At 61.2% G+C, this 24691-nt stretch overlaps 2 protein-coding genes across 2 annotated transcripts in view; one reads left to right on the forward strand and one right to left on the reverse strand.

Moving 5' to 3' along the window:
• The window catches only part of CLU (clusterin), a 9196-nt gene extending 340 nt beyond the window's left edge, over positions 1–8856 (forward strand). Inside the window, exons 2-8 of the mRNA XM_032104905.1 lie at positions 1885–2111; positions 3662–3832; positions 5726–6143; positions 6924–7037; positions 7982–8208; positions 8438–8619; positions 8698–8856. Of these exons, the coding sequence (XP_031960796.1) occupies positions 1885–2111; positions 3662–3832; positions 5726–6143; positions 6924–7037; positions 7982–8208; positions 8438–8619; positions 8698–8704 (1346 nt within the window). The 3' untranslated portion in view covers positions 8705–8856. The remainder of the gene's footprint in view (positions 1–1884; positions 2112–3661; positions 3833–5725; positions 6144–6923; positions 7038–7981; positions 8209–8437; positions 8620–8697) is intronic.
• A 2262-nt stretch (positions 8857–11118) lies between these two features.
• On the reverse strand, positions 11119–24494 carry SLC35F6 (solute carrier family 35 member F6). The gene is made up of 6 exons (XM_032104343.1): positions 24418–24494; positions 17486–17558; positions 15215–15386; positions 14861–15073; positions 12863–12973; positions 11119–12762 (listed from the first exon to the last, which is right to left on the reverse strand). The coding sequence occupies exons 1-6, from the start codon at positions 24492–24494 to the stop codon at positions 12281–12283; spliced, it is 1128 nt and encodes a 375-aa protein (XP_031960234.1). The 3' UTR covers positions 11119–12280.
• Between the last annotated feature and the right edge of the window lie 197 nt (positions 24495–24691).

Here is a 24691-nt window from a genome sequence, read left to right on the forward strand (position 1 = left end):
TTTGGGGATGGGGGGCGCAGGGGCTCATTTTGGGGGGGGTCTCATTTTGAGGGGGTTTGGGGATGGGGGCATCACGGGGTCTCCTTTTGGGAGGGGTTGGGGATGGGGGGCACCGGGGCTCATTTTGGGGGGGGGGGGGTCTCATTTTGGGGGGGTTTGGGGATGGGGGGGTCAAGGGGTTTCATTTTGGGGGGGTTTTGGAACGGGGGGGTCATGGGGGCTCCTTTTGGGGGGGTCACGGAGTCTCATTTTGGGGGGTTTGTAATGGGGGGTCTCATTTTGGGGGGGTTTTGGGATGGGGGTCTCATTTTGGGGGGGTTTTGGGATGGGGGTCTCATTTTGAGGGGGTTTGGGGATGGGGGTCTCATTTTGGGGGGGTTTGGGGATGGGGGTCTCATTTTGGGGGGTTTGGGGATGGGGGGGTCACGGGGGCTCATTTTGAGGGGTTTTGGGATGGGAGGGTCTCATTTTGGGGGGGTTTTGGGATGGGGGTCTCATTTTGGGGGGGTTTGGGGATGGGGGCACAGGGGCTCATTTTGGGGGGGGGTCTCATTTTGGGGGGCTCACGGGGTCTCCTCCTGGGGTGGTTTGGGATGGGGGGGCTCCTTTTGGGGGGGCTCATTTGGGGGGCGTCAAGGGGTCCCTGGGGGGGTTTGGGGTGGGCGGGCACAGGGTCTCGTTTTGGGGGGGGGGGGGGGGGTCATGGAATCATCCCTGGGATGGGATCCATGGGATGGGATCCGTGGGATGGGATGGGATCCGTGGGATGGGATCCGTGGGATGGGATCCATGGAATGGGATGGGATCCATGGGATGGGATCCATGGGATGGGATGGGATCCGTGGGATGGCATCCGTGGGATGGCATCCGTGGGATGGGATGGGATCCGTGGGATGGGATCCGTGGGATGGGATCCGTGGGATGGGATGGGATCCGTGGGATGGGATCCGTGGGATGGGATCCATGGAATGGGATGGGATCCATGGGATGGGATCCGTGGGATGGGATGGGATCCATGGGATGGGATCCATGGGACGGGATCCATGGGATGGGATGGGATCCATGGGACGGGATCCATGGGATGGGATGGGATCCGTGGGACGGGATCCATGGGATGGGATCCATGGGATGGGATGGGATCCATGGGATGGGATCCATGGGATGGGATGGGATCCGTGGGACGGGATCCATGGGATGGGATCCATGGGACAGGGAGGACACAGAGTAATCCCGGGGCTCCATTCCTGGGGGTGGGAGGCCCAATCCTGCTCGAGGATCCCCCATCCCGGGAGGGCTTTTGGGATCCCTTTCCCGGGGTTCTGGGAGCAGGAACGGGGCCGGGCTGGGGGGGAAGCCCGGGGCTCTGCTCCCACAAATATCTGGGAGCTGATGGAAGGAGCCTCCTCTTCCGCCTTTTCCCTCCCTTTCCTCCCCTTTTCCCTCCCTTTTCCTCCCCTTTTCCCCCCTTTTCCGTCCTTTCCCCCCCTTTCTCCCCCTTGCCCCCCCTTTTCCCCCTTCTTTTCCCCCTTTCCCCTTTTCCCTTCCTTTCTCCCCTTCTTTCCCCCTTCTTTCCCCCTTCTTTCCCCCTTCTTTCCCCCTTCTTTCCCCCTTCTTTCCCCCTTCTTTCCCCCTTCTTTCCCCCTTCTTTCCCCCTTCTTTCCCCCTTCTTTTCCCCTTCTTTCCCCCTTCTTTTCCCTTCTTTCCCCCTTCTTTTCCCATTCTTTTCATCCCCTTTTCCCAATCCTTTTCCCAATCCTTTTCCCAATCCTTTTCCCAATGCTTTTCCCCCCTTCTTTCCCCCCTTCTTTCCCCCCTTCTTTCCCCAATTCTTTCCCCCTTCTTTTCCCATTCTTTTCATCCCCTTTTCCCAATCCTTTTCCCAATTCCTTCCCCCCCTTCTCCCCCTCCCTTTTCCCATCCTTTCCCTCCCTTTTCCCCGTTCTCTCCCGGATTTCCCCGCAGAGCTCTCGGCGGCGGGCAGCAAGTGGATCGACGCCGAGGTGGAGAACGCGATCCACGGGGTGAGGAGGATGAAATCCCTGATGGATGAGAGCAGCAAGGAGCACCAGGCACTGCTGCACTCCCTGCACGACACCAAGCGCCGCAAGGAGGTCCTGGAGAGCGGGAATGGGATGGGGGGAGGGAATGGGGGGTGGGAATGGGGGGTGGGAATAGGGAATGGGGGGTGGGAATGGGGGGTGGGAATGGGAATGGGGGGTGGGAATGGGGGGTGGGAATGGGGGGTGGATGGGGGGGTGGGAATGCGGGGTGGGAATGGGGGGTGGAAATGGGGGGTGGGAATGTGGCTGGGAATGGGGGGTGGGGGGGCGGGAATGGGGCTGGGAATGGGGCTGGGAATGGGGGGTGGGAATTGGGGGTGGGAATGGGGGCTGGGAATGGGGGCTGGGAATGGGGGATGCCAGGCTGGGAATGGGGGATGGCGTGTCAGGAATGGGGGATGGCGTGTCGGGAATGGGGGATGCCAGGCTGGGAATGGGGGATGGCGTGTCAGGAATGGAGGATGGCGTGTCGGGAATGGGGGATGGCATCCCGGGAATGGTGTCCCGGGAGTGGGGGTGGCATCCTGAGAATGGGGGATGGCGTCCCAGGAATGGTGTCCCGGGGGTCTGGGAATGCTGTGCCAGGATGGGGGTGTCCTGGGAACAGGGAATGCTGTGCCAGGGGTCGGTGTGCCTCGGGAACAGTGGATGCCATCCCGGGAGCAGGGAATGCTGCGTCAGGATGGGGGTGTCCTGGGAGTCTGGGAATGCTGCGTCAGGATCGGGGTGTCCTGGGAGTCTGGGAATGCTGTGTCAGGGATTGGCGTGTCCTGGGAACAGGGAATGCTGTGCCAGGGGTCGGTGTGTCCTGGGAGTCAGGAAATGCCATCCCGGGAATGCTGTGTCAGGATCGGGGTGTCCCGGGAATGGGGGATGCTGTGCCAGGGGTCGGTGTGTCCTGGAATCTGGGAATGCTTTCCCGGGGATTGCTACGTCCCGGGAATCTGGGAATGCTCTGCCGGGGGGGTCGGTGTGTCCTGGGAGTCTGGGAATGCCGTGCTGGGGGTTGGTGTGTCCCAGGAATCTGGGAATGCTTTCCCGGGGATTGTTGCGTCCCGGGAATCTGGGAATGCTGTGCTGGGGGTTGGTGTGTCCCAGGAATCTGGGAATGCTGTGCTGGGAATTGCTGCGTCCCGGGAGCCTGGGAATGCCGTGCTTGGGATCGCTGCGTCCCGGGAATCTGGGAATGCTGTGCTTGGGATTGCTGTGTCCCAGGAATCTGGGAATGCTGTGCTGGGAATTGCTGCGTCCCAGGAATCTGGGAATGCTGTGCCGGGGGTTGGTGTGTCCCGGGAGTCTGGGAATGCCGTGCTTGGGATCGCTGCGTCCCAAGAATCTGGGAATGCCGTGGCGGGAAGCAGCGGCTCCCGGGAGCCTGGGAATGCTGTGCTGGGAATTGCTGCGTCCCAGGAATCTGAGAATGCTGTGCCGGGGGGTTGGTGTGTCCTGGCAGCCTGGGAATGCTGTGCTGGGAATTGCTGCGTCCCGGGAGTCTGGGAATGCTGTGCCGGGGGGGGGGGTTGGTGTGTCCCGGGAACCTGGGAATGCCGCGGCGGGGAGCAGCGGCTGCCGGCGGGGCTGAGGGCCGGAATTCCCTGCAGGAAGCGGTGCAGCTGGCGCGGCAGAAGGAGCAGGAGCTGGCGGCGCGGGGCGAGCGCTGCAACGGGACGGCGCTGGCGCTGTGGGAGCGCTGCAAGCCCTGCCTGAGGCAGCGCTGCCTCCGCTTCTACTCCCGCACCTGCCGCAGCGGGGCCGGGCTCGTGGGGCGCCAGGTGAGGCACCCGGGACACCGGGATACCGGGAAAGGGGGGGTGGGGATGGGGCCAGGCCCGTTAGCCACAGGGTCAGGGGCTGAGGGATATCAGGATACCGGGAAAAGGGGGATTGGGATGGGGCCAGGCCCGCTAGCCACAGGGTCAGGGGCTGAGGGACACCGGGATACCGGGAAAAGGGGGGTGGGGATGGGGCCAGGCCCGCTAGCCACCGGATCAGGGGCTGAGGGATATTGGGATACTGGGAAAAGGGGGATTGGGGATGGTTCCATTCCCAGTCCCACTAGCCAGAGGGTCAGGGGCTGATGGACACCAGGATACTGGGAAAAGGGGGGTGGGGATGGGCCCAGGCCCGTTAGCCACAGGGTCAGGAGGTGAGGGACACCGGGATACCGGGAAAAGGGGGATTGGGATGGGGCCAGGCCCGTTAGCCACAGGGTCAGGAGGTGAGGGATACCGGGATACCGGGAAAAGGGGGATTGGGATGGGGCCAGGCCCGTTAGCCACAGGGTCAGGAGGTGAGGGACACCAGGATACTGGGAAAAGGGGGATTGGGGATGGTTCCATTCCCAGTCCCGTTAGCCACAGGGTCAGGAGGTGAGTGGCACCGGGATACTGGGAAAAGGGCGGGATTGGGATGGTCCCTGTGCTGTTAGCCAGAGGGTCAGGGGCTGAGGGATGTCGGGATATCGGGATACCGGGATACTGGGAAAAGGCGGGATTGGGATGGTCCCTGTGCTGTTAGCCAGAGGGTCAGGGGCTGAGGGATGTCGGGATATTGGGATACCGGGAAAAGGCGGGATTGGGATGGTCCCAGTCCCGTTAGCCAGAGGGTCAGGGGCTGAGGGATGTCGGGATATTGGGATACCGGGAAAAGGCGGGATTGGGATGGTCCCAGTCCCGTTAGCCACAGGGTCAGGGGTTGAGGAATATCGGGATACTGGGATACTTGGAAAAGGCGGGATTGGGATGGTCCCAGTGCCGTTAGCCAGAGGGTCAGGGGCTGAGGGATGTCGGGACACTGGGAAAAGGGAGGATTTGGGATGATCCCGTTCCCATCAGCCAACGGGTCAGGAGCTGAGGGGCACTGGGATACCGGGAAAAGGGGGAATTCAGTGTGATCCCACCCCCATTCCCTGAGGGCAGGCAGGTGGGGGGTCCCACAGCACTCAGGGATACCAGGATTGGCCGGATTTTCCCTGATCCCATTCCCATTAACTGGAGAACTGCCAGGGTGGGGATCCCACAGCACACACGGGGATCCCGGGAATGGCCAGGCCTTGATCCCGCCGCCATTCCCGTTAAACGGAGAGATGGAAAGCTGGGACACAGGGATCCCGGGAATGGCCGTTCCCGTTAAACGGAGAGATGGAAAGCTGGGACATGGGGATCCCGGGAACGCCCGTTCCCGTTAAACGGAGGGATGGAAAGTAGGGACATGGGGATCCCGGGAATGGCCGTTCCCGTTACATGGAGGGCTGGAAAGCCGGGACACGGGGATCCCGGGAATGGCCGTTCCCATTAAACAGAGGGCTGGAAAGCTGGGACACAGGGATCCCGGGAATGGCCATTCCCATTAAACGGAGGGCTGGAAAGCTGGGACACCGGGATCCCGGGAATAGCCGTTCCTGTTAAACGGAGGGATGGAAAGCCGGGACACGGGGGTCCCGGGAATGGCTGGGCGTTGATCCCGCCGCCGTTCCCGTTAAACAGAGGGATGGAAAGCAGGGACACGGGGATCCCGGGAATGGCCGTTCCCATTAAACAGAGGGCTGGAAAGCTGGGACACGGGCATCCCAGGAATGGCCGTTCCCGTTACATGGAGGGCTGGAAAGCCGGGACACGGGGGTCCCGGGAATGGCCGGGCGTTGATCCCGCCGCCCTTCCCGGCAGCTGGAGGAATTCCTGAACCACTCGTCGCCCATCTCCATCTGGGTGGACGGCGAGCGCCTGGACTCGCTGCTGGAGCGGGACGAGCGCCAGGAGCAGCAGCTGGAGGAGCTGGAGGAGCGCTTCGGAATGCTGGAGGACGGCGTCACTGACATTTTCCGGGACAGCTCCCAGGTGTCCGGCTGGCTCCATCCCTTTTTCCAGGCGCCCTTCGGGGGTTTCCGCGAGGCCCTGCGGCCGCCGGTGCAGCACCTGCGCTTCCCGCAGCGCCTCCGCCGCTCCTCCCGGGATCTCTTCCCGCTTTTCCAGCACCCGCACCGCGGCTTCCAGCACCTCTTCCAGCCGCTCTTCCAGATCACCCAGCGCATGCTGGAGGATGCCCACGGAAGTTGGGAGCATCCCTTGGGAGGCTTCGGGCCAGGTAACGGGATTGGGGCCCTGCGATCCCAAATCTTTGGCTGGTTTAGGGATGAGATTCCCGAAAAATCCTTGGAACTTAAGAGGATGAGCTCAACCCTAACAGGACGCATCTAGGAATTCCCGTGGGAATCGCAAGCGCCGCTGTTTGTGGGCTGGGATTTTGGGATGTTGTCCCACCTCAGTCCTGGCTGCCGGAGCCGCTGCCATCCTGGGAATGGGGTTTTTTGGGAATGTTGCAGGTGTTTGGTTTTTATGGGATTGATGTCAAGTGTTTTTTGGGAATGTTGCAGGTGTTTGGCTTTTTTTGGGATTGCCGCAGGTGTTTTTTTGGTGTTTGTTTTTTTTTTTTTGGGATTGCTGCCGGTGTTTTTTTGGTGTTTGTTTTCTTTGGGATTGCCACCGGTGCTTTTTGGTGTTTGTTTTTTTTTGGGATTGCTGCCGGTGTTTTTTTGGTGTTTGTTTTCTTTGGGATTGCTGCCGGTGTTTTTTTGGTGTTTGTTTTTTTTTGGGATTGCTGCCGGTGTTGTTTTTGGGAATGTTGCAGGTGTTTGTTTTCTTTGGGATTGCTGCCGATGTTTTTCGGGTGTTTGTTTTCTTTGGGATGGCTGCCGGTGTTTTTTTTTGGAATGCTGCAGCCGGTGCCGTCACCGTCTGCCGCCGAATCCCTGGGGATGGGAGGGGCCCAAATTCCATGAAAAAAACACTTTTATGGCACCTGGGGGGGACATCCCGGGGTTGGGGGGGAATTTGGGAAGCTGAGGCCGGCCTGGAATTCCCACAGAATCCCGGAATTTCAGCGATGACCGGATGGTTTGCCGGGAGATCCGGCGGAACTCGGCCGGCTGCCTGCGGATGCGGGATGAGTGCGAGCAGTGCCGGGAGATCCTGGCCCTCGGTGAGCCGGGAATGGGGATGGGAACGGGAATGGGGATGGGAACGGGAATGGGAATGGGAACGGGGATGGGAATGGGGATGGGGATGGGGTGGGGTGGGATGGGGATGGGGTGGGATGGGGATGGGATGGGATGGGGATGGGGTGGGATGGGGATGGGATGGGATGGATTGGGATGGGGTGGGATGGGGATGGGGTGGGATGGATTGGGATGGGATGGAATGAGAAGGGATGGGGATGGGAGTGGGAAAGGGGATGGGGATGGGATGGGGATGGGATGAGAAGGGATGGGGATGGGATGGGGTGGGGATGGGGATTGGGATGGGGACGGGGACGGGATGGAATGAGAAGGGATGGGGATGGGATGGGATGGGATGGGATGGGATGGGGATGGGGATGGGATGAGAAGGGATGGGATGGGGATGGGGATGGGATGGGGACGGGATGGGATGAGAAGGGATGGGATGGGATGGGATGGCGATGGGGATGGGATGAGAAGGGATGGGGATGGGATGGGATGGGGATGGGGATGGGGATGGGGATGGGATGAGAAGGGATGGGGATGGGATGGGATGGGGATGGGGATGGGGATGGGGATGGGGATGGGATGGGGATGGGATGGGGATGGGGATGGGGATGGGGATGGGATGGGGATGGGGATGGGATGAGAAGGGATGGGATGGGGATGGGATGGGGATGGGGATGGGGATGGGATGGGGACGGGATGGGATGAGAAGGGATGGGATGGGATGGGGATGGGGACGGGATGGGATGAGAAGGGATGGGATGGGATGGGGATGGGGATGGGATGAGAAGGGATGGGGATGGGATGGGATGGGGATGGGGATGGGGATGGGGATGGGATGGGGACGGGATGGGATGAGAAGGGATGGGCCGAACCCCCCCGGGCCGTGCTGACCCCCCCTCTCCACCCATCCCGTTCCCAGACTGCGGGCAGGTGGATCCGTCACAGCGGGAGCTGCGGGAGCAGCTGGAGGACGCCATGCGCGTGGCCGAGCGCTTCACGCGCCGCTACGATTCCCTGCTCCGGGAATTCCAGGAGGAAATGCTCAACACCTCCGGCCTGCTGGACCAGCTGAACCGCCAGTTCGGCTGGGTGTCCCGCCTGGCCAACTACACCCAGGGATCCGACGGCTTCCTGCAGGTCACCACGGTGAGGCCAGGATTGGGGCCGGGAACGGGGCCGGGAAAGTGGGACAGGGCCACAAAGGGCCCTTTGTGCTCCGGCCGGGAATCTCTCGGCTCCGGATGCGGCTGCCGGGATGGGAGCCAAGGTCAGGGGCCCGCCTGGGGCTCTCCCGGTGCTCCCGCGGCCGTTCCCAGATTCCCGACCTCACAACGTGGGATTATCCCACGGGATGACGGCGCTGTCGCCCTTCCAGGTGCTGTCCAAGGCCCCGAATCCCGAGGATCCGTCGGCGCCGCCGGACACGCAGGTGACGGTGCAGCTCTTTGACTCGGAGCCGCTGTCGCTGACCGTGCCCGGGGACATCCCGTGGGACGATCCCAGGTTCATGGAGATCGTGGCCGAGCAGGCACTCCAGCACTACAAGGAAAATGCCATGTGAGTCCGGGACCCTCCCAAAAAAACACTCCCGTGGGATAACGCCGGGCTCATCCCGCTTTTTCCCCTCGTTCCCAGAGAGTAGCCGGGCGATCCCGCTGCTGCTGCCGCCCCTCCGGATCCCCCTTCCAGGGGGGAATTGTCACCGCCGCTGCCTCCTCTTCCCTCCTGACCCTTCGCGCTGCCGGGACCCCCTGGGGCCCCAAGCGGAAAATAAAGGTAGAGTTGAACCCCGTGGCTCTGCTTCCGGAGTTTTTGGGATAATCCCAAGGGCAAAAGGAGGAAAAACAACCTCGGATCCATCACCGTGGAATTGTGGAGCCAAGGATTCAGGCTCCGTTCCCAAATCGGATCCATCAGGAGCCCCCCGGGCTTGGGGGCTTCTCCCCATCCCACGGACATGGATCCGGGTGCCAGGGCCTGTCCCCATCCCACGGACACGGATCCAGGTGCCACCTCCTGTCTCAATCCCACGGACACGGATCCGGGTGCCAGGGCCTGTCCCCATCCCATGGACATGGATCCGGGTGCCAGGGCCTGTCCCAATCCCACGGACATGGATCCGAGTGCCAGGGCCTGTCCCCATCCCATGGACATGGATCCGGGTGCCAGGGCCTGTCCCAATCCCACGGACATGGATCCGGGTGCCAGGGCCTGTCCCCATCCCATGGACATGGATCTGGGTGCCAAGGCCTGTCCCCATCCCACGGACACGGATCCGGGTGCCACCTCCTGTCCCAATCCCATGGACACGGATCCGGGTGCCAGGGCCTGTCCCCATCCCATGGACATGGATCTGGGTGCCAAGGCCTGTCCCCATCCCACGGACACGGATCCAGGTGCCACCTCCTGTCTCAATCCCACGGACACGGATCCGGGTGCCACCTCCTGTCCCAATCCCATGGACACGGATCCGGGTGCCAGGGCCTGTCCCAATCCCACGGACATGGATCCGGGTGCCAGGGCCTGTCCCCATCCCATGGACATGGATCCGAGTGCCAGGGCCTGTCCCCATCCCATGGACACGGATCCGGGTGCCAGGGCCTGTCCCCATCCCATGGACACGGATCCGGGTGCCACCTCCTGTCCCAATCCCACGGACACGGATCCGGGTGCCAGGGCCTGTCCCCATCCCATGGACATGGATCCGGGTGCCAAGGCCTGTCCCAATCCCACGGACACGGATCTGGGTGCCACCTCCTGTCCCAATCCCACGGACACGGATCCGGGTGCCACCTCCTGTCCCAATCCCACGGACACAGATCTGGGTGCCACCTCCTGTCCCAATCCCACGGACACGGATCTGGGTGCCACCTCCTGTCCCAATCCCACGGACACGGATCCGGGTGCCACCTCCTGTCCCAATCCCACGGACACAGATCTGGGTGCCACCTCCTGTCCCCATCCCATGGACACGGATCCAGGTGCCACCTCCTGTCCCAATCCCACAGACACGGATCTGGGTGCCACCTCCTGTCCCAATCCCACGGACACAGATCTGGGTGCCACCTCCTGTCCCAATCCCACAGACACGGATCTGGGTGCCAAGGCCTGTCCCCATCCCATGGACACAGATCTGGGTGCCAAGGCCTGTCCCAATCCCACGGACACGGATCTGGGTGCCACCTCCTGTCCCAATCCCACGGACACGGATCTGGGTGCCACCTCCTGTCCCAATCCCACGGACACGGATCTGGGTGCCACCTCCTGTCCCAATCCCACAGACACGGATCTGGGTGCCAAGGCCTGTCCCCATCCCATGGACACGGATCTGGGTGCCAAGGCCTGTCCCCATCCCATGGACACGGATCTGGGTGCCACCTCCTGTCCCAATCCCACGGACACGGATCTGGGTGCCAAGGCCTGTCCCCATCCCATGGACACGGATCTGGGTGCCACCTCCTGTCCCAATCCCACGGACACGGATCTGGGTGCCACCTCCTGTCCCAATCCCATGGACACGGATCCGGGTGCCAGGGCCTGTCCCAATCCCACAGACACGGATCCAGGTGCCACCTCCTGTCCCAATCCCACAGACACGGATCTGGGTGCCACCTCCTGTCCCAATCCCACGGACACGGATCTGGCTGCCAAGGCCTGTCCCCATCCCATGGACACGGATCTGGGTGCCACCTCCTGTCCCAATCCCACGGACACGGATCTGGGTGCCACCTCCTGTCCCCATCCCATGGACACGGATCTGGGTGCCAGGGCCTGTCCCCATCCCATGGACACGGATCTGGGTGCCAAGGCCTGTCCCCATCCCGTGGGGACGCCGAGGATCAGCTGGATCCCACCGGGAAGGGATCTCCAGCCCTCATGAGCCAGGGAGGAGCTTCCCTGCCACAGGAATTTCCTGGTCCCGATCCCTCCTGGAGGAGATCCTGGGAATAATCCCGGGATAAATCCTGCTGGGACACCCTGGGGAACAGTCCCTGTCCTCTCCCATCCCTGCTGATCCCAAATCCCCCAGGATACCCCCCAGAGATCCCCATGGAATGAGCCAGGGGCAGAGGGGCTTTATTGGGAGCACAGATTTGGGAGTGGGTGGATCCAGCCCCAATCCCATCCCAATCCCATCCCAATCCCGTGGGAATGGCACAGAGGCTCCAATCTCCCGGCTGTGGGTCTGTATCCCACCGGGAAGAGCCGGCACAGCCCCTCCCCCCATCGGGGGGATTCCCTACAAGAAGGATTCCCAGTCCCGACCCCCGGGATGCTGATCCCGAGGAACATTCCCAGCTGTGAGCGCTCATCCCTGGTTGATGGCAGCGCTGAGATTCCCTATAAGGATTCCCAATCCCTGGGATGCCGATCCCGAGGAACATTCCCAGCTGTGAGCGCTCATCCCTGGTTGATGGCAGCGCTGAGATTCCCTATAAGGATTCCCAATCCCTGGGATGCCGATCCCGAGGAACATTCCCAGCTGTGAGCGCTCATCCCTGGTTGATGGCAGCGCTGAGATTCCCTATAAGGATTCCCAATCCCTGGGATGCCGATCCCGAGGAACATTCCCAGCTGTGAGCGCTCATCCCTGGTTGATGGCAGCGCTGAGATTCCCTATAAGGATTCTAATCCCTGGGATGCCGATCCCGAGGAACATTCCCAGCTGTGAGCGCTCATCCCTGGTTGATGGCAGCACTGAGATTCCCTATAAGGATTCCCAATCCCTGGGATGCCAATCCCGAGGAACATTCCCAGCTGTGAGCGCTCATCCCTGGTTGATGGCAGCGCTGAGATTCCCTATAAGGATTCTAATCCCTGGGATGCCGATCCCGAGGAACATTCCCAGCTGTGAGCGCTCATCCCTGGTTGATGGCAGTGCTGAGATTCCCTATAAGGATTCCCAATCCCTGGGATGCCGATCCCGAGGAACATTCCCAGCTGTGAGCACTCATCCCTGGTTGATGGCAGTGCTGAGATTCCCTATAAGGATTCCCGATCCCCGGGATACCGATCCCAAGGAACATTCCCGGCCGGGAACGCTCATCCCTGGTTGATGGCAGTGCTGAGATTCCCTATAAGGATTCCCGATCCCCGGGATACCGATCCCAAGGAACATTCCTGGCCGGGAACGCTCATCCCTGGTTGATGATGGCGCTGAGATTCCCTATAAGGATTCCCAATCCCTGTGATGCCGATCCCGAGGAACATTCTCGGCTCATCCCTGGTTGACGGCAGCGCTGTCCTCGCCGAGCAGCGCTTCCCGCTCCTCCTCGTTCCCGTCGGCATTCCTGCCGGCGGCATTCCCGGCGCTCCGGCGCGGCAGCAGGGCGCCGAGCAGGCCGTTGTAGAGCGCGGCGCCGGCCAGGAGCAGCGCGAATCCCGGGATTTGGAGCGCGTGGAAGCGCTCCCAGCGCAGCGCCAGGCTGAGCGCCCAGACCAGCAGCGTGCGCAGGCTGTCCAGCACCGTGCGCGTGGTCGCGCTCCGCTCCCGCGTCACGCTGATCCCGGAGAAGTTGAAGAAGGAGATGCTCCCGATGTTCCCCAGGAGCGCCGCCAGGATCAGGGGCCGCCGGCGGATCTGGCAGAAGGCGTCGGCGGGATCTTCCAGGACCCCGCGCGGGTTCCCGCTGAGCCGCCCCGCCGGGATGAAGGAGAGCGGCGCCAGCAGCAGTGCCAGGATGGTGAAGCCGAAGAAACCTGCGGGGAAAAGGGGCTGCTCCGGCTTTTCCGCGGATCCGCCGGCCCGGTAATTCCCGTTGCCGGGGTTTGGGAACGTGGCGGGAAGGGGACTGCGGACCTTCGGTGCCCACGGCGCGCAGCGGGTGGACGTCGTGGCTGAAGATGAATTTCTCCTCCAGCACCATCTGGATGGACACGATGACCTGGGCCAGCAGGATCAGGAGGTCACCTGGGAAACCAGGGAAAAGGCAGGGAAAGGAGGGAGGAGGAAAAGGTGAGGAAGAAACGGGAATGAGGAGGAAAGGAAGGAAAACAGAGCAAGAGGGGGGAAAGAAGATCGGGAAGGAGGTGAGTAGGACAGGGAAGGAGTGGGGAGAAAACAGGGAAGGAGGGAAAATAGAGGAGGAAGAGAGGGAAAAGAAGGAAAGGGGGAAGAGAAGGAAAAGACGAGGAGAAGGGGGAAAGGAGAAACGGAGGAAAAAAGAGCAGGAATGAGGGCAGGAGGACAGGGAAAGAGGGAGGAGACAGGGAATGGGGGATTGAGGGTGGGAAGAGAGAAGGAAAAGGGGGGAAAAATGAGGAAAAGGGGGAAAGCAGAGAAATGGGAAAAGAAGCCCGGGAATGAGGAGAGGAAAACAGGGAAGGAGGGAAAAAAATGCGGAAAAGGGGGAAAGAAGGAAACGGGGAAGAGAGAAGGGGGAGGGAAGAAACGAGAAGGAAATGAGGGGGAGAAAGGAAAGGAAAGAGGGAAAGAAACCAGGGAAGGAGGGAAAATAGAGGAAGAGAGGGGAAAGAAGCCCGGGAATGAGGAGAGGAAAACAGAGAAGGAGGGAAAAGATGAGGAGGAAGAGAAGGGAAAAGAAGGAAACGGGGAAGAGAGAAGGAAGTGGGAGAAGAAACGAGGGAAAGGAAATGAGGGGGAGAAAGGAAAGGAAAGAGGGAAAGAAACCAGGGAAGGAGGGGAGGGAGAGGGAAAAAGGGAGAGGGAAGGAAGTGGAGCAGGGAAAAAAGATGAGGAAGGGAGGAAAAGACAGGGAAAGAGGGAAAGAAGGGAAGGAAATGGGGAGGGAAACAAGGAAGTGGGAAGAAGACATGGAAGAAGAAAAAGCAGAAAAACGGGGAAGTAAAGCCGAGGAATGGGGGAAAGGATGAGGGATGGGGAGAAGGCGGCAGGGAAAAGGGGGAAGACAAGGAATGGGGAGAAAGGAAAAGGGGGACAAAAGCCAGGGAAAAGGTGGGAAAAGGTGGGAAAGAAGTTCAGGAAAACATGGAAGTGAGAGAAGAGGAGGAAGAGGAAGCTGAGCCCCATGGTCCAGGGAAGCTCCAGGGATCCCGCTGTCCCATGGAGTGATCCCACAATCCCAAAGAGTGATCCCACAATCCCACGGAGGCCATTCCACGGAGTTTTCCCGCCATTCCATGGAGGGATCCCACATTTCAAGGAGTGATCCTGCCATTCCATGGAGTGATCCTGCCATCCCAAGGAGTTTTCCCACCATCCCATGGAGCTTTCCCACCATCCCAAAGACTGATCCTGCCATTCCAAGGAGTTTTCCCGCCATCCCAAGGAGTGATCCCCCCATCCCAAGGAGTTTTCCCACCATCCTAAGGAGTGACCCTGCCATCCCAAGGAATTTTCCCCCCTTCCCAAGGACTGGTCCTGGCATTCCAAGGAGTTTTCCCACCACCCCATGGAGCTTTTCCCCCATCCCAAGGACGGATCCCGCCATTCCAAGGAGTTTTCCCGCCATTCCAAGGACTGATCCCGCCATCCCAAGGAGTGATCCCCCCATTCCAAGGGGTTTTCCTGCCATCTTAAGGATGGATCCTGCCATCCCAAGGACTGGTCCCACCATCCCATGGAGTTTTCCCACCATCCCAAAGAGTGATCCCACCATCCCATGGAGTTTTCCCGCCATCCCAAGGAGTTTTCCCGCCATCCCAAGGACTGATCCCGCCATCCCAAGGAGTTTTCCTGCCATCCCAAGGATGGATCCCACCATCCTAAGGACTGATCCCGCCATCCAAGGAGTTTTCCCACCATCCCATGGAGCTTTCCCACCACTCCAAAGACCGATCCCGCCATCCCAAGGGCATCCCAGCATTCCCGGCATACCGGTGATGACGTCGGCCAGCCTGTGCTCGGTGCCGCCGGAGCCGCGCAGATCCGCCAATCCCACGAGCGCCAGCCCCAGGATGGTGAGCAGAATTCCCAACCAGTGGCTCCGCTCCAGCTTCCGGCCCAGGAACGCCACGGAGAGGAGCCCGGTGAAGACGATGACGGAGCCGCGGAGCATCTGGAAGCTGGAGGCGCTGGTCATGTTCAAAGCTGCGGGAAACGGGCGGGAAAAGTGTGGGAAAAGCGCTCGGGGCCTGCTGGAGACTCCCCAAAATTCCGTCGTTTCGGGAATTCTGCGGTCCGGCCGTCGAATGCCGGCGGGAAAAGAGGGAATTCCGTGCGGGTACTCACCCACGTACATGATGCTGGTGGCGGCCATGTCGCACAGGGCCGGGGGCAGGAACAGCAGGGGGTTGAAGGGTCGGGATGGGGCCGGGCCGGGATCCGCGCGGCGCCGACGGCGCAGGAGCAGCAGGTAAAACACCGGGAGGCAGGAAAACTCCCCCAGGAACATCCCCGCGGCCTGAGGGACACGGGAGCGAGGGAGACGGGGGTGGGTGTGGGGAACGGGAATGAGGGGGAGCGGGAATGAGGGGGAGCGGGAATGAGGGGGATGGGTTGTGGGAATGTGGGGCTGGAAGGTGGAATGGGGGGATGGAGCACGGAATGGGGGGATGGAGGCTGGAAGGGGGGGGATGGAACATGGAATTGGGGATGGAAGGTGGAATGGGGGGATGGAAGGTGGAAGGGGGGGACAGAACGTGGAATGGGGGGCTGGAACATGGAATGAGGGGATGGAACATGGAATGAGGGGATGGAACATGGAATTGGGGACGGAACAGGGAATGTGGGGATGGAACATGGAATGAGGGGATGGAACATGGAATGGGGGACGGAACAGGGAATGCGGGGATGGAAGGTGGAATGGGGGCTGGAACATGGAATGAGGGGCTGGAACATGGAATGGGGGGACGGAACATGGAACAGGGGGATGGAAGGTGGAATGAGGGGGATGGGTTGTGGGAATGTGGGGCTGGAAGGTGGAATGGGGGGCTGGAACATGGAATGAGGGGATGGAACATGGAATGGGGGGACGGAACATGGAACAGGGGGATGGAAGGTGGAATGAGGGGGATGGGTTGTGGGAATGTGGGGCTGGAAGGTGGAATGGGGGGCTGGAACATGGAATGAGGGGATGGAACATGGAATGGGGGGATGGAACATGGAATGGGGGGATGGAACATGGAATTGGGGGACGGAACAGGGAATGTGGGGCTGGAAGGTGGAATGGGGGCTGGAACATGGAATGGGGGCTGGAACATGGAATGAGGGGACGGAACATGGAACAGGGGGATGGAAGGTGGAATGAGGGGGATGGGTTGTGGGAATGTGGGGCTGGAAGGTGGAATGGGGGGCTGGAACATGGAATGGGGGGCTGGAACATGGAATGAGGGGATGGAACATGGAATGGGGGGATGGAACATGGAATTGGGGGACGGAACAGGGAATGTGGGGCTGGAAGGTGGCATTGGGGCTGGAACATGGAATGGGGGGATGGAACAGGGAATATGGGGACAGAACCATGGAATGGGGGGATGGAGGCTGGAATGAGGGGGACAGAACATGGAACGGGGGGCTGGAAGGTGGAATGGGGGCTCCTCTGCAGGAGTTTGGAAGCTGGAAAGGGAGTTGGAAGCTGGGATGGGGGGGCCCCCTGCAGGAAAGCAGGGATGGAACATGGAATGGGGGGATGGAACATGGAATGGGGGGATGGAACATGGAATGGGGGGATGGAAGGTGGAATGGGGGGATGGAAGGTGGAATGGGAACTCAGCAGGAAGAGGACCTGGAATGTGGAATAAGGGGGATCACTTGTGGGAAAGGGAGGCTGGAAGCTGGAATGAGGGGGATCATCAGCAGGAAAGGGGGGCTGGAACATGGAATGAGGGCTGGAAGCTGGAACGTGGAGCTGGAAGTTGGAATGGGGGGGACAGAACATGGAATGGGGGGATGGAAGGTGGAATGGGGGGCTGGAACATGGAATGGGGGTCTGGAACATGGAACGAGGGTTGGAAGCTGGAACGGAGGACTGGAAGCTGGAATAGGGGGGACAGAACATGGAATGGGGGGCTGGAAGCTGGAATGGGGTTGGAAGGGGGAATGGGATCTCTCTCACTTGCAGGAATGGGATCGGAAGAAGGAATGGGGCCTCACCTGCAGGAGCGGGATAGGGAGCGGGAATGGGATCGGAAGCAGGAGTGGGATCGGGAGCGGAAATGGGATCGGAAGCAGGAGTGGGATCGGGAGCGGGAATGGGATCGGAAGCAGGAGTGGGATAGGGAGCAGGAATGGGATTGGAAGCGGGAATGGTAGTGGAAGCGGGAATGGGATCGGAAGCGGGAATGGGATTGGAAGCGGGAATGGGATTGGAAGCGGGAATGGTAGTGGAAGCGGGAATGGGAGCGGAAGCGGGAACGGGATCAGAAGCAGGAATGGGATCGGGAGTGGGAATGGGATTGGAAGCAGGAATGGGATCTCTCTCACCTGCAGGAATGGGATCGGGAGTGGGAATGGGATCGGGAGCGGGAATGGGATCGGAAGCGGGAATGGGATCTCTCTCACCTGCAGGAAGGGGTGCTGGAATCGGTGCTCCTCCGTCCCATCGCAGCCCGGAGCGCTGAAGTTGTCGGCCCACCTGGGAGGGACAGCAGGGATCAGGCATCGGGATCATCCCGAAATCCCAAAATCCCGCTCAGGGCCAGCTCTGGGACAGCTCTGGGACAGCAGGAGACGCTGCCAGGGCCGGGATGTCCCCGGGGACGGTGACACCGCTGGGGCTGTCCCGGCCCGCCGCAGATCCTGGCTGGGATCCCGGGATTGAGTGACAGCCGGGAATGGGACACCAGGGATGGGACACTGGGAGTGGGACACTGGGAATGGGACAGCGGGAATGGGACACCCCATGTTCCAATGCTCTGGATCCTAAGGGACACCAGGAATGGGACACCGGGAACGGGACACTGGGAGTGGGACAACGGGGATGGGACACCGGGAATGGGACACTGGGATGGGACACTGGGGATGGGACACCGGGAATGGGACACAGGGAATGGGACACTGGGATGGGACACCGGGAATGGGACACTGGGAGTGGGACACTGGGATGGGACACCGGGGATGGGACACAGGGAATGGGACACTGGGAATGGGACACCGGGAATGGGACACTGGGATGGGACACCGGGGATGGGACACCGGGGATGGGACACAGGGAATGGGACACAGGGAATGGGACACTGGGAATGGGACACAGGGAATGGAACACTGGGAATGGGACACCGGGAATGGGACACTGGGAGTGGGACACTGGGATGGGACACCGGGGATGGGACACTGGGAATGGGACACTGGGAATGGGACACCAGGGATGGGACACTGGGATGGGACACAGGGAATGGAACACTGGGGATGGGACACAGGGAATGGGACACTGGGAATGGGACACTGGGAATGGGACATCGGGGATGGGACACAGGGAATGGAACACTGGGGATGGGACACTGGGAATGGGACACTGGGATGGGACACCGGGGATGGGACACAGGGAATGGAACACTGGGAATGGGACACCGGGAATGGGACACTGGGATGGGACACCGGGGATGGGACACAGGGAATGGAACACTGGGAATGGGACACCGGGAATGGGACATCGGGGATGGGACACAGGGAATGGAACACTGGGAATGGGACACTGGGAATGGGACACCAGGGATGGGACACTGGGATGGGACACAGGGAATGGAACACTGGGGATGGGACACAGGGAATGGGACACTGGGAATGGGACACTGGGAATGGGACATCGGGGATGGGACACCGGGAATGGAACACTGGGAATGGGACACCGGGAATGGGACACCGGGAGTGGGACACTGGGATGGGACACCGGGGATGGGACACAGGGAATGGAACACTGGGAATGGGACACTGGGAATGGGACACCAGGGATGGGACACTGGGATGGGACACAGGGAATGGGACACTGGGGATGGGACATCGGGGATGGGACACAGGGAATGGAACACTGGGAATGGGACACTGGGAATGGGACACTGGGAATGGGACATCGGGGATGGGACACAGGGAATGGAACACAGGGAATGGAACACTGGGGATGGGACACTGGGAATGGGACATCAGGGATGGGACACAGGGAATGGGACACTGGGATGGGACACAGGGAATGGAACACTGGGAATGGGACACCGGGAATGGGACACAGGGAATGGAACACTGGGAATGGGACACCGGGAATGGGACACCGGGAGTGGGACACTGGGATGGGACACCGGGGATGGGACACAGGGAATGGAACACTGGGAATGGGACACTGGGAATGGGACACCAGGGATGGGACACTGGGATGGGACACAGGGAATGGAACACTGGGGATGGGACACAGGGAATGGGACACTGGGAATGGGACACTGGGAATGGGACATCGGGGATGGGACACAGGGAATGGAACACTGGGAATGGGACACCGGGAATGGGACACTGGGATGGGACACCGGGGATGGGACACAGGGAATGGAACACTGGGAATGGGACACAGGGAATGGGACACCGGGAGTGGGACACTGGGATGGGACACAGGGAATGGAACACTGGGGATGGGACACCGGGGATGGGACACAGGGAATGGGACACAGGGAATGGGACACTGGGAATGGGACACCAGGGATGGGACACTGGGATGGGACACAGGGAATGGGACACTGGGGATGGGACACAGGGAATGGGACACTGGGAATGGGACACTGGGAATGGGACATCGGGGATGGGACACCAGGGATGGGACACTGGGATGGGACACAGGGAATGGAACACTGGGGATGGGACACAGGGAATGGGACACTGGGAATGGGACACTGGGAATGGGACACCGGGAATGGGACACCAGGGATGGGACACTGGGATGGGACACAGGGAATGGGACACTGGGGATGGGACACAGGGAATGGGACACTGGGAATGGGACACTGGGAATGGGACATCGGGGATGGGACACCAGGGATGGGACACTGGGATGGGACACTGGGATGGGACACCGGGGATGGGACACCAGGGATGGGACACTGGGGATGGGACACAGGGAATGGAACACTGGGGATGGGACACAGGGAATGGGACACTGGGAATGGGACACTGGGAATGGAACACTGGGAATGGGACACCGGGAATGGGACACCGGGAGTGGGACACTGGGATGGGACACCGGGGATGGGACACAGGGAATGGAACACTGGGAATGGGACACTGGGAATGGGACACCAGGGATGGGACACTGGGATGGGACACAGGGAATGGGACACTGGGAATGGGACACTGGGAATGGGACATCGGGGATGGGACACAGGGAATGGAACACTGGGAATGGGACACTGGGAATGGGACACTGGGAATGGGACATCGGGGATGGGACACTGGGGATGGGACACTGGGAATGGGACACCAGGGATGGGACACTGGGATGGGACACAGGGAATGGAACACTGGGAATGGGACACTGGGAATGGGACATCGGGGATGGGACACAGGGAATGGAACACTGGGGATGGGACACTGGGAATGGGACACTGGGATGGGACACCGGGGATGGGACACAGGGAATGGAACACTGGGAATGGGACACCGGGAATGGGACACTGGGATGGGACACCGGGGATGGGACACAGGGAATGGAACACTGGGAATGGGACACCGGGAATGGGACATCGGGGATGGGACACAGGGAATGGAACACTGGGAATGGGACACTGGGAATGGGACACCAGGGATGGGACACTGGGATGGGACACAGGGAATGGAACACTGGGGATGGGACACAGGGAATGGGACACTGGGAATGGGACACTGGGAATGGGACATCGGGGATGGGACACCGGGAATGGAACACTGGGAATGGGACACCGGGAATGGGACACCGGGAGTGGGACACTGGGATGGGACACCGGGGATGGGACACAGGGAATGGAACACTGGGAATGGGACACTGGGAATGGGACACCAGGGATGGGACACTGGGATGGGACACAGGGAATGGGACACTGGGGATGGGACATCGGGGATGGGACACAGGGAATGGAACACTGGGAATGGGACACTGGGAATGGGACACTGGGAATGGGACATCGGGGATGGGACACAGGGAATGGAACACAGGGAATGGAACACTGGGGATGGGACACTGGGAATGGGACATCAGGGATGGGACACAGGGAATGGGACACTGGGATGGGACACAGGGAATGGAACACTGGGAATGGGACACCGGGAATGGGACACAGGGAATGGAACACTGGGAATGGGACACCGGGAATGGGACACCGGGAGTGGGACACTGGGATGGGACACCGGGGATGGGACACAGGGAATGGAACACTGGGAATGGGACACTGGGAATGGGACACCAGGGATGGGACACTGGGATGGGACACAGGGAATGGAACACTGGGGATGGGACACAGGGAATGGGACACTGGGAATGGGACACTGGGAATGGGACATCGGGGATGGGACACAGGGAATGGAACACTGGGAATGGGACACCGGGAATGGGACACTGGGATGGGACACCGGGGATGGGACACAGGGAATGGAACACTGGGAATGGGACACAGGGAATGGGACACCGGGAGTGGGACACTGGGATGGGACACAGGGAATGGAACACTGGGGATGGGACACCGGGGATGGGACACAGGGAATGGGACACAGGGAATGGGACACTGGGAATGGGACACCAGGGATGGGACACTGGGATGGGACACAGGGAATGGGACACTGGGGATGGGACACAGGGAATGGGACACTGGGAATGGGACACTGGGAATGGGACATCGGGGATGGGACACCAGGGATGGGACACTGGGATGGGACACAGGGAATGGAACACTGGGGATGGGACACAGGGAATGGGACACTGGGAATGGGACACTGGGAATGGGACACCGGGAATGGGACACCAGGGATGGGACACTGGGATGGGACACAGGGAATGGGACACTGGGGATGGGACACAGGGAATGGGACACTGGGAATGGGACACTGGGAATGGGACATCGGGGATGGGACACCAGGGATGGGACACTGGGATGGGACACAGGGAATGGAACACTGGGGATGGGACACAGGGAATGGGACACTGGGAATGGGACACTGGGAATGGAACACTGGGAATGGGACACCGGGAATGGGACACCGGGAGTGGGACACTGGGATGGGACACCGGGGATGGGACACAGGGAATGGAACACTGGGAATGGGACACTGGGAATGGGACACCAGGGATGGGACACTGGGATGGGACACAGGGAATGGGACACTGGGAATGGGACACTGGGAATGGGACATCGGGGATGGGACACAGGGAATGGAACACTGGGAATGGGACACTGGGAATGGGACACTGGGAATGGGACATCGGGGATGGGACACAGGGAATGGAACACAGGGAATGGAACACTGGGGATGGGACACTGGGAATGGGACATCAGGGATGGGACACAGGGAATGGGACACTGGGATGGGACACAGGGAATGGAACACTGGGAATGGGACACCGGGAATGGGACACAGGGAATGGAACACTGGGAATGGGACACCGGGAATGGGACACCGGGAGTGGGACACTGGGATGGGACACCGGGGATGGGACACAGGGAATGGAACACTGGGAATGGGACACTGGGAATGGGACACCAGGGATGGGACACTGGGATGGGACACAGGGAATGGGACACTGGGAATGGGACACTGGGAATGGGACATCGGGGATGGGACACAGGGAATGGAACACTGGGAATGGGACACCGGGAATGGGACACTGGGATGGGACACCGGGGATGGGACACAGGGAATGGAACACTGGGAATGGGACACAGGGAATGGGACACCGGGAGTGGGACACTGGGATGGGACACCGGGGATGGGACACAGGGAATGGGACACAGGGAATGGGACACTGGGAATGGGACACCAGGGATGGGACACTGGGATGGGACACAGGGAATGGGACACTGGGGATGGGACACAGGGAATGGGACACTGGGAATGGGACACTGGGAATGGGACATCGGGGATGGGACACCAGGGATGGGACACTGGGATGGGACACAGGGAATGGAACACTGGGGATGGGACACAGGGAATGGGACACTGGGAATGGGACACTGGGAATGGGACACCGGGGATGGGACACCAGGGATGGGACACTGGGATGGGACACAGGGAATGGGACACTGGGGATGGGACACAGGGAATGGGACACTGGGAATGGGACACTGGGAATGGGACATCGGGGATGGGACACCAGGGATGGGACACTGGGATGGGACACAGGGAATGGAACACTGGGGATGGGACACAGGGAATGGGACACTGGGAATGGGACACTGGGAATGGGACATCGGGAATGGGACACCGGGGATGGAACACCCCTGTCCCAGTGCTTTGGTTCCCAAAGGACACCGGGAATGGGACACCGAGAATGGGACACCCCTGTCCCCACGCTCCAGATCCAGCCGGGAATGGGACACCGGGAGTGGGACACTGGGAATGGGACACCGGGAATGGGACCCCCCTGTCCCCACGCTCCGGATCCAGCCGGGAATGGAGGCTCCCGCAGCCCTTCCCCCCTCCCAGCGCCACCCGCTGAGGGACCCCGGAGCCGTGAGCGACGCAGGATCCCCGGCTGGAGCGGTCCCCAAGCCCTGATTTGGGGCAAATCCCCCTTTTTTTGGGTGCTCCAATCCCCCTCTGGATAAACCTGGAAGCGGCACCCTTGGGATGCGGATTTCCCGTCCCCACGGACCCCAAGTGTCCCGCAGCCCCCCCCCAAATCCAGCCGGGAATGTCCCCGATCCCCAAGGGGACCCGAGCGATGCCCGGGCCGCCCCTTCCCATCCCGGTTTTCCGCCAATCCCGAGGGATTTGGGGCTGACTCATTCCCGGCTGAGCCCCCGGGGTGTCGCAAGAGGCTTTTTTGGGACCTCACGTGTCCCCTCCAGGCCCCGCTCGGCCCCCGCGCCTCAGTTTCCCGTTCCGGGGCTCCCGGGCTCCAGCGGCAGCCTGGGATCGGCTGGGATCGGCTGGAATCCCGCTGGGATCCGGGTGGGATGAGCCGGCCTGGCCGGTCCGCCTTGCCCGGGAAGATTTTGGGATCACCGCGGGCTGGGAATGGCGTCACTCCAGCCCTTCCCGGGATTTTGGGGTGCGGGAGGAGCCGCGCGGGGATCCGGGGCGGCTCCACCCCCAAAAGACGCCGGAGACCCCCCCCCCAAATTCCTTCCCCAACCCCAAAAAGGAGCTGGATCCCCCAAAAGGATCCCCCAAAAGGATCCCCCAATCCCTACCGAAGCGAGGTGGGGACACCGAGGTGACCCCAAATCCTTGCCGGTGGGGGGCGGGGCGGGGACCGAGCGGGGACCCGGGGGGGGGGGGGTTTGGTTGGGGGGTCCCGGGGATTTTGGGGTCGCCGCGGGACTCACTTGGCCGCCAGGGTGTTGATGGAGCCGGTGAGGAGCATGAGCGCGGCCAGGCCCAGCTGGTACCGGGACCACGCCATGGCCCCCCCGGCACCGCCGCCACCCACGGACGCGCCCACCGGGAGAGGCCGCGCCCACCGGGAGAGAGCCATGCCCACCGGGAAAGGCCACACCCACCGGGAGAGGCCACGCCCACCGGGAGAGAGCCATGCCCACCGGGAGAGGCCACGCCCACCGGGAGAGGCCACGCTCACCGGGAGAGGCCACGCCCACCGGG

This window comes from Corvus moneduloides, chromosome 3 (assembly GCF_009650955.1).
Source record: "Corvus moneduloides isolate bCorMon1 chromosome 3, bCorMon1.pri, whole genome shotgun sequence".
Taxonomy (NCBI): Eukaryota; Metazoa; Chordata; class Aves; order Passeriformes; family Corvidae; genus Corvus; species Corvus moneduloides.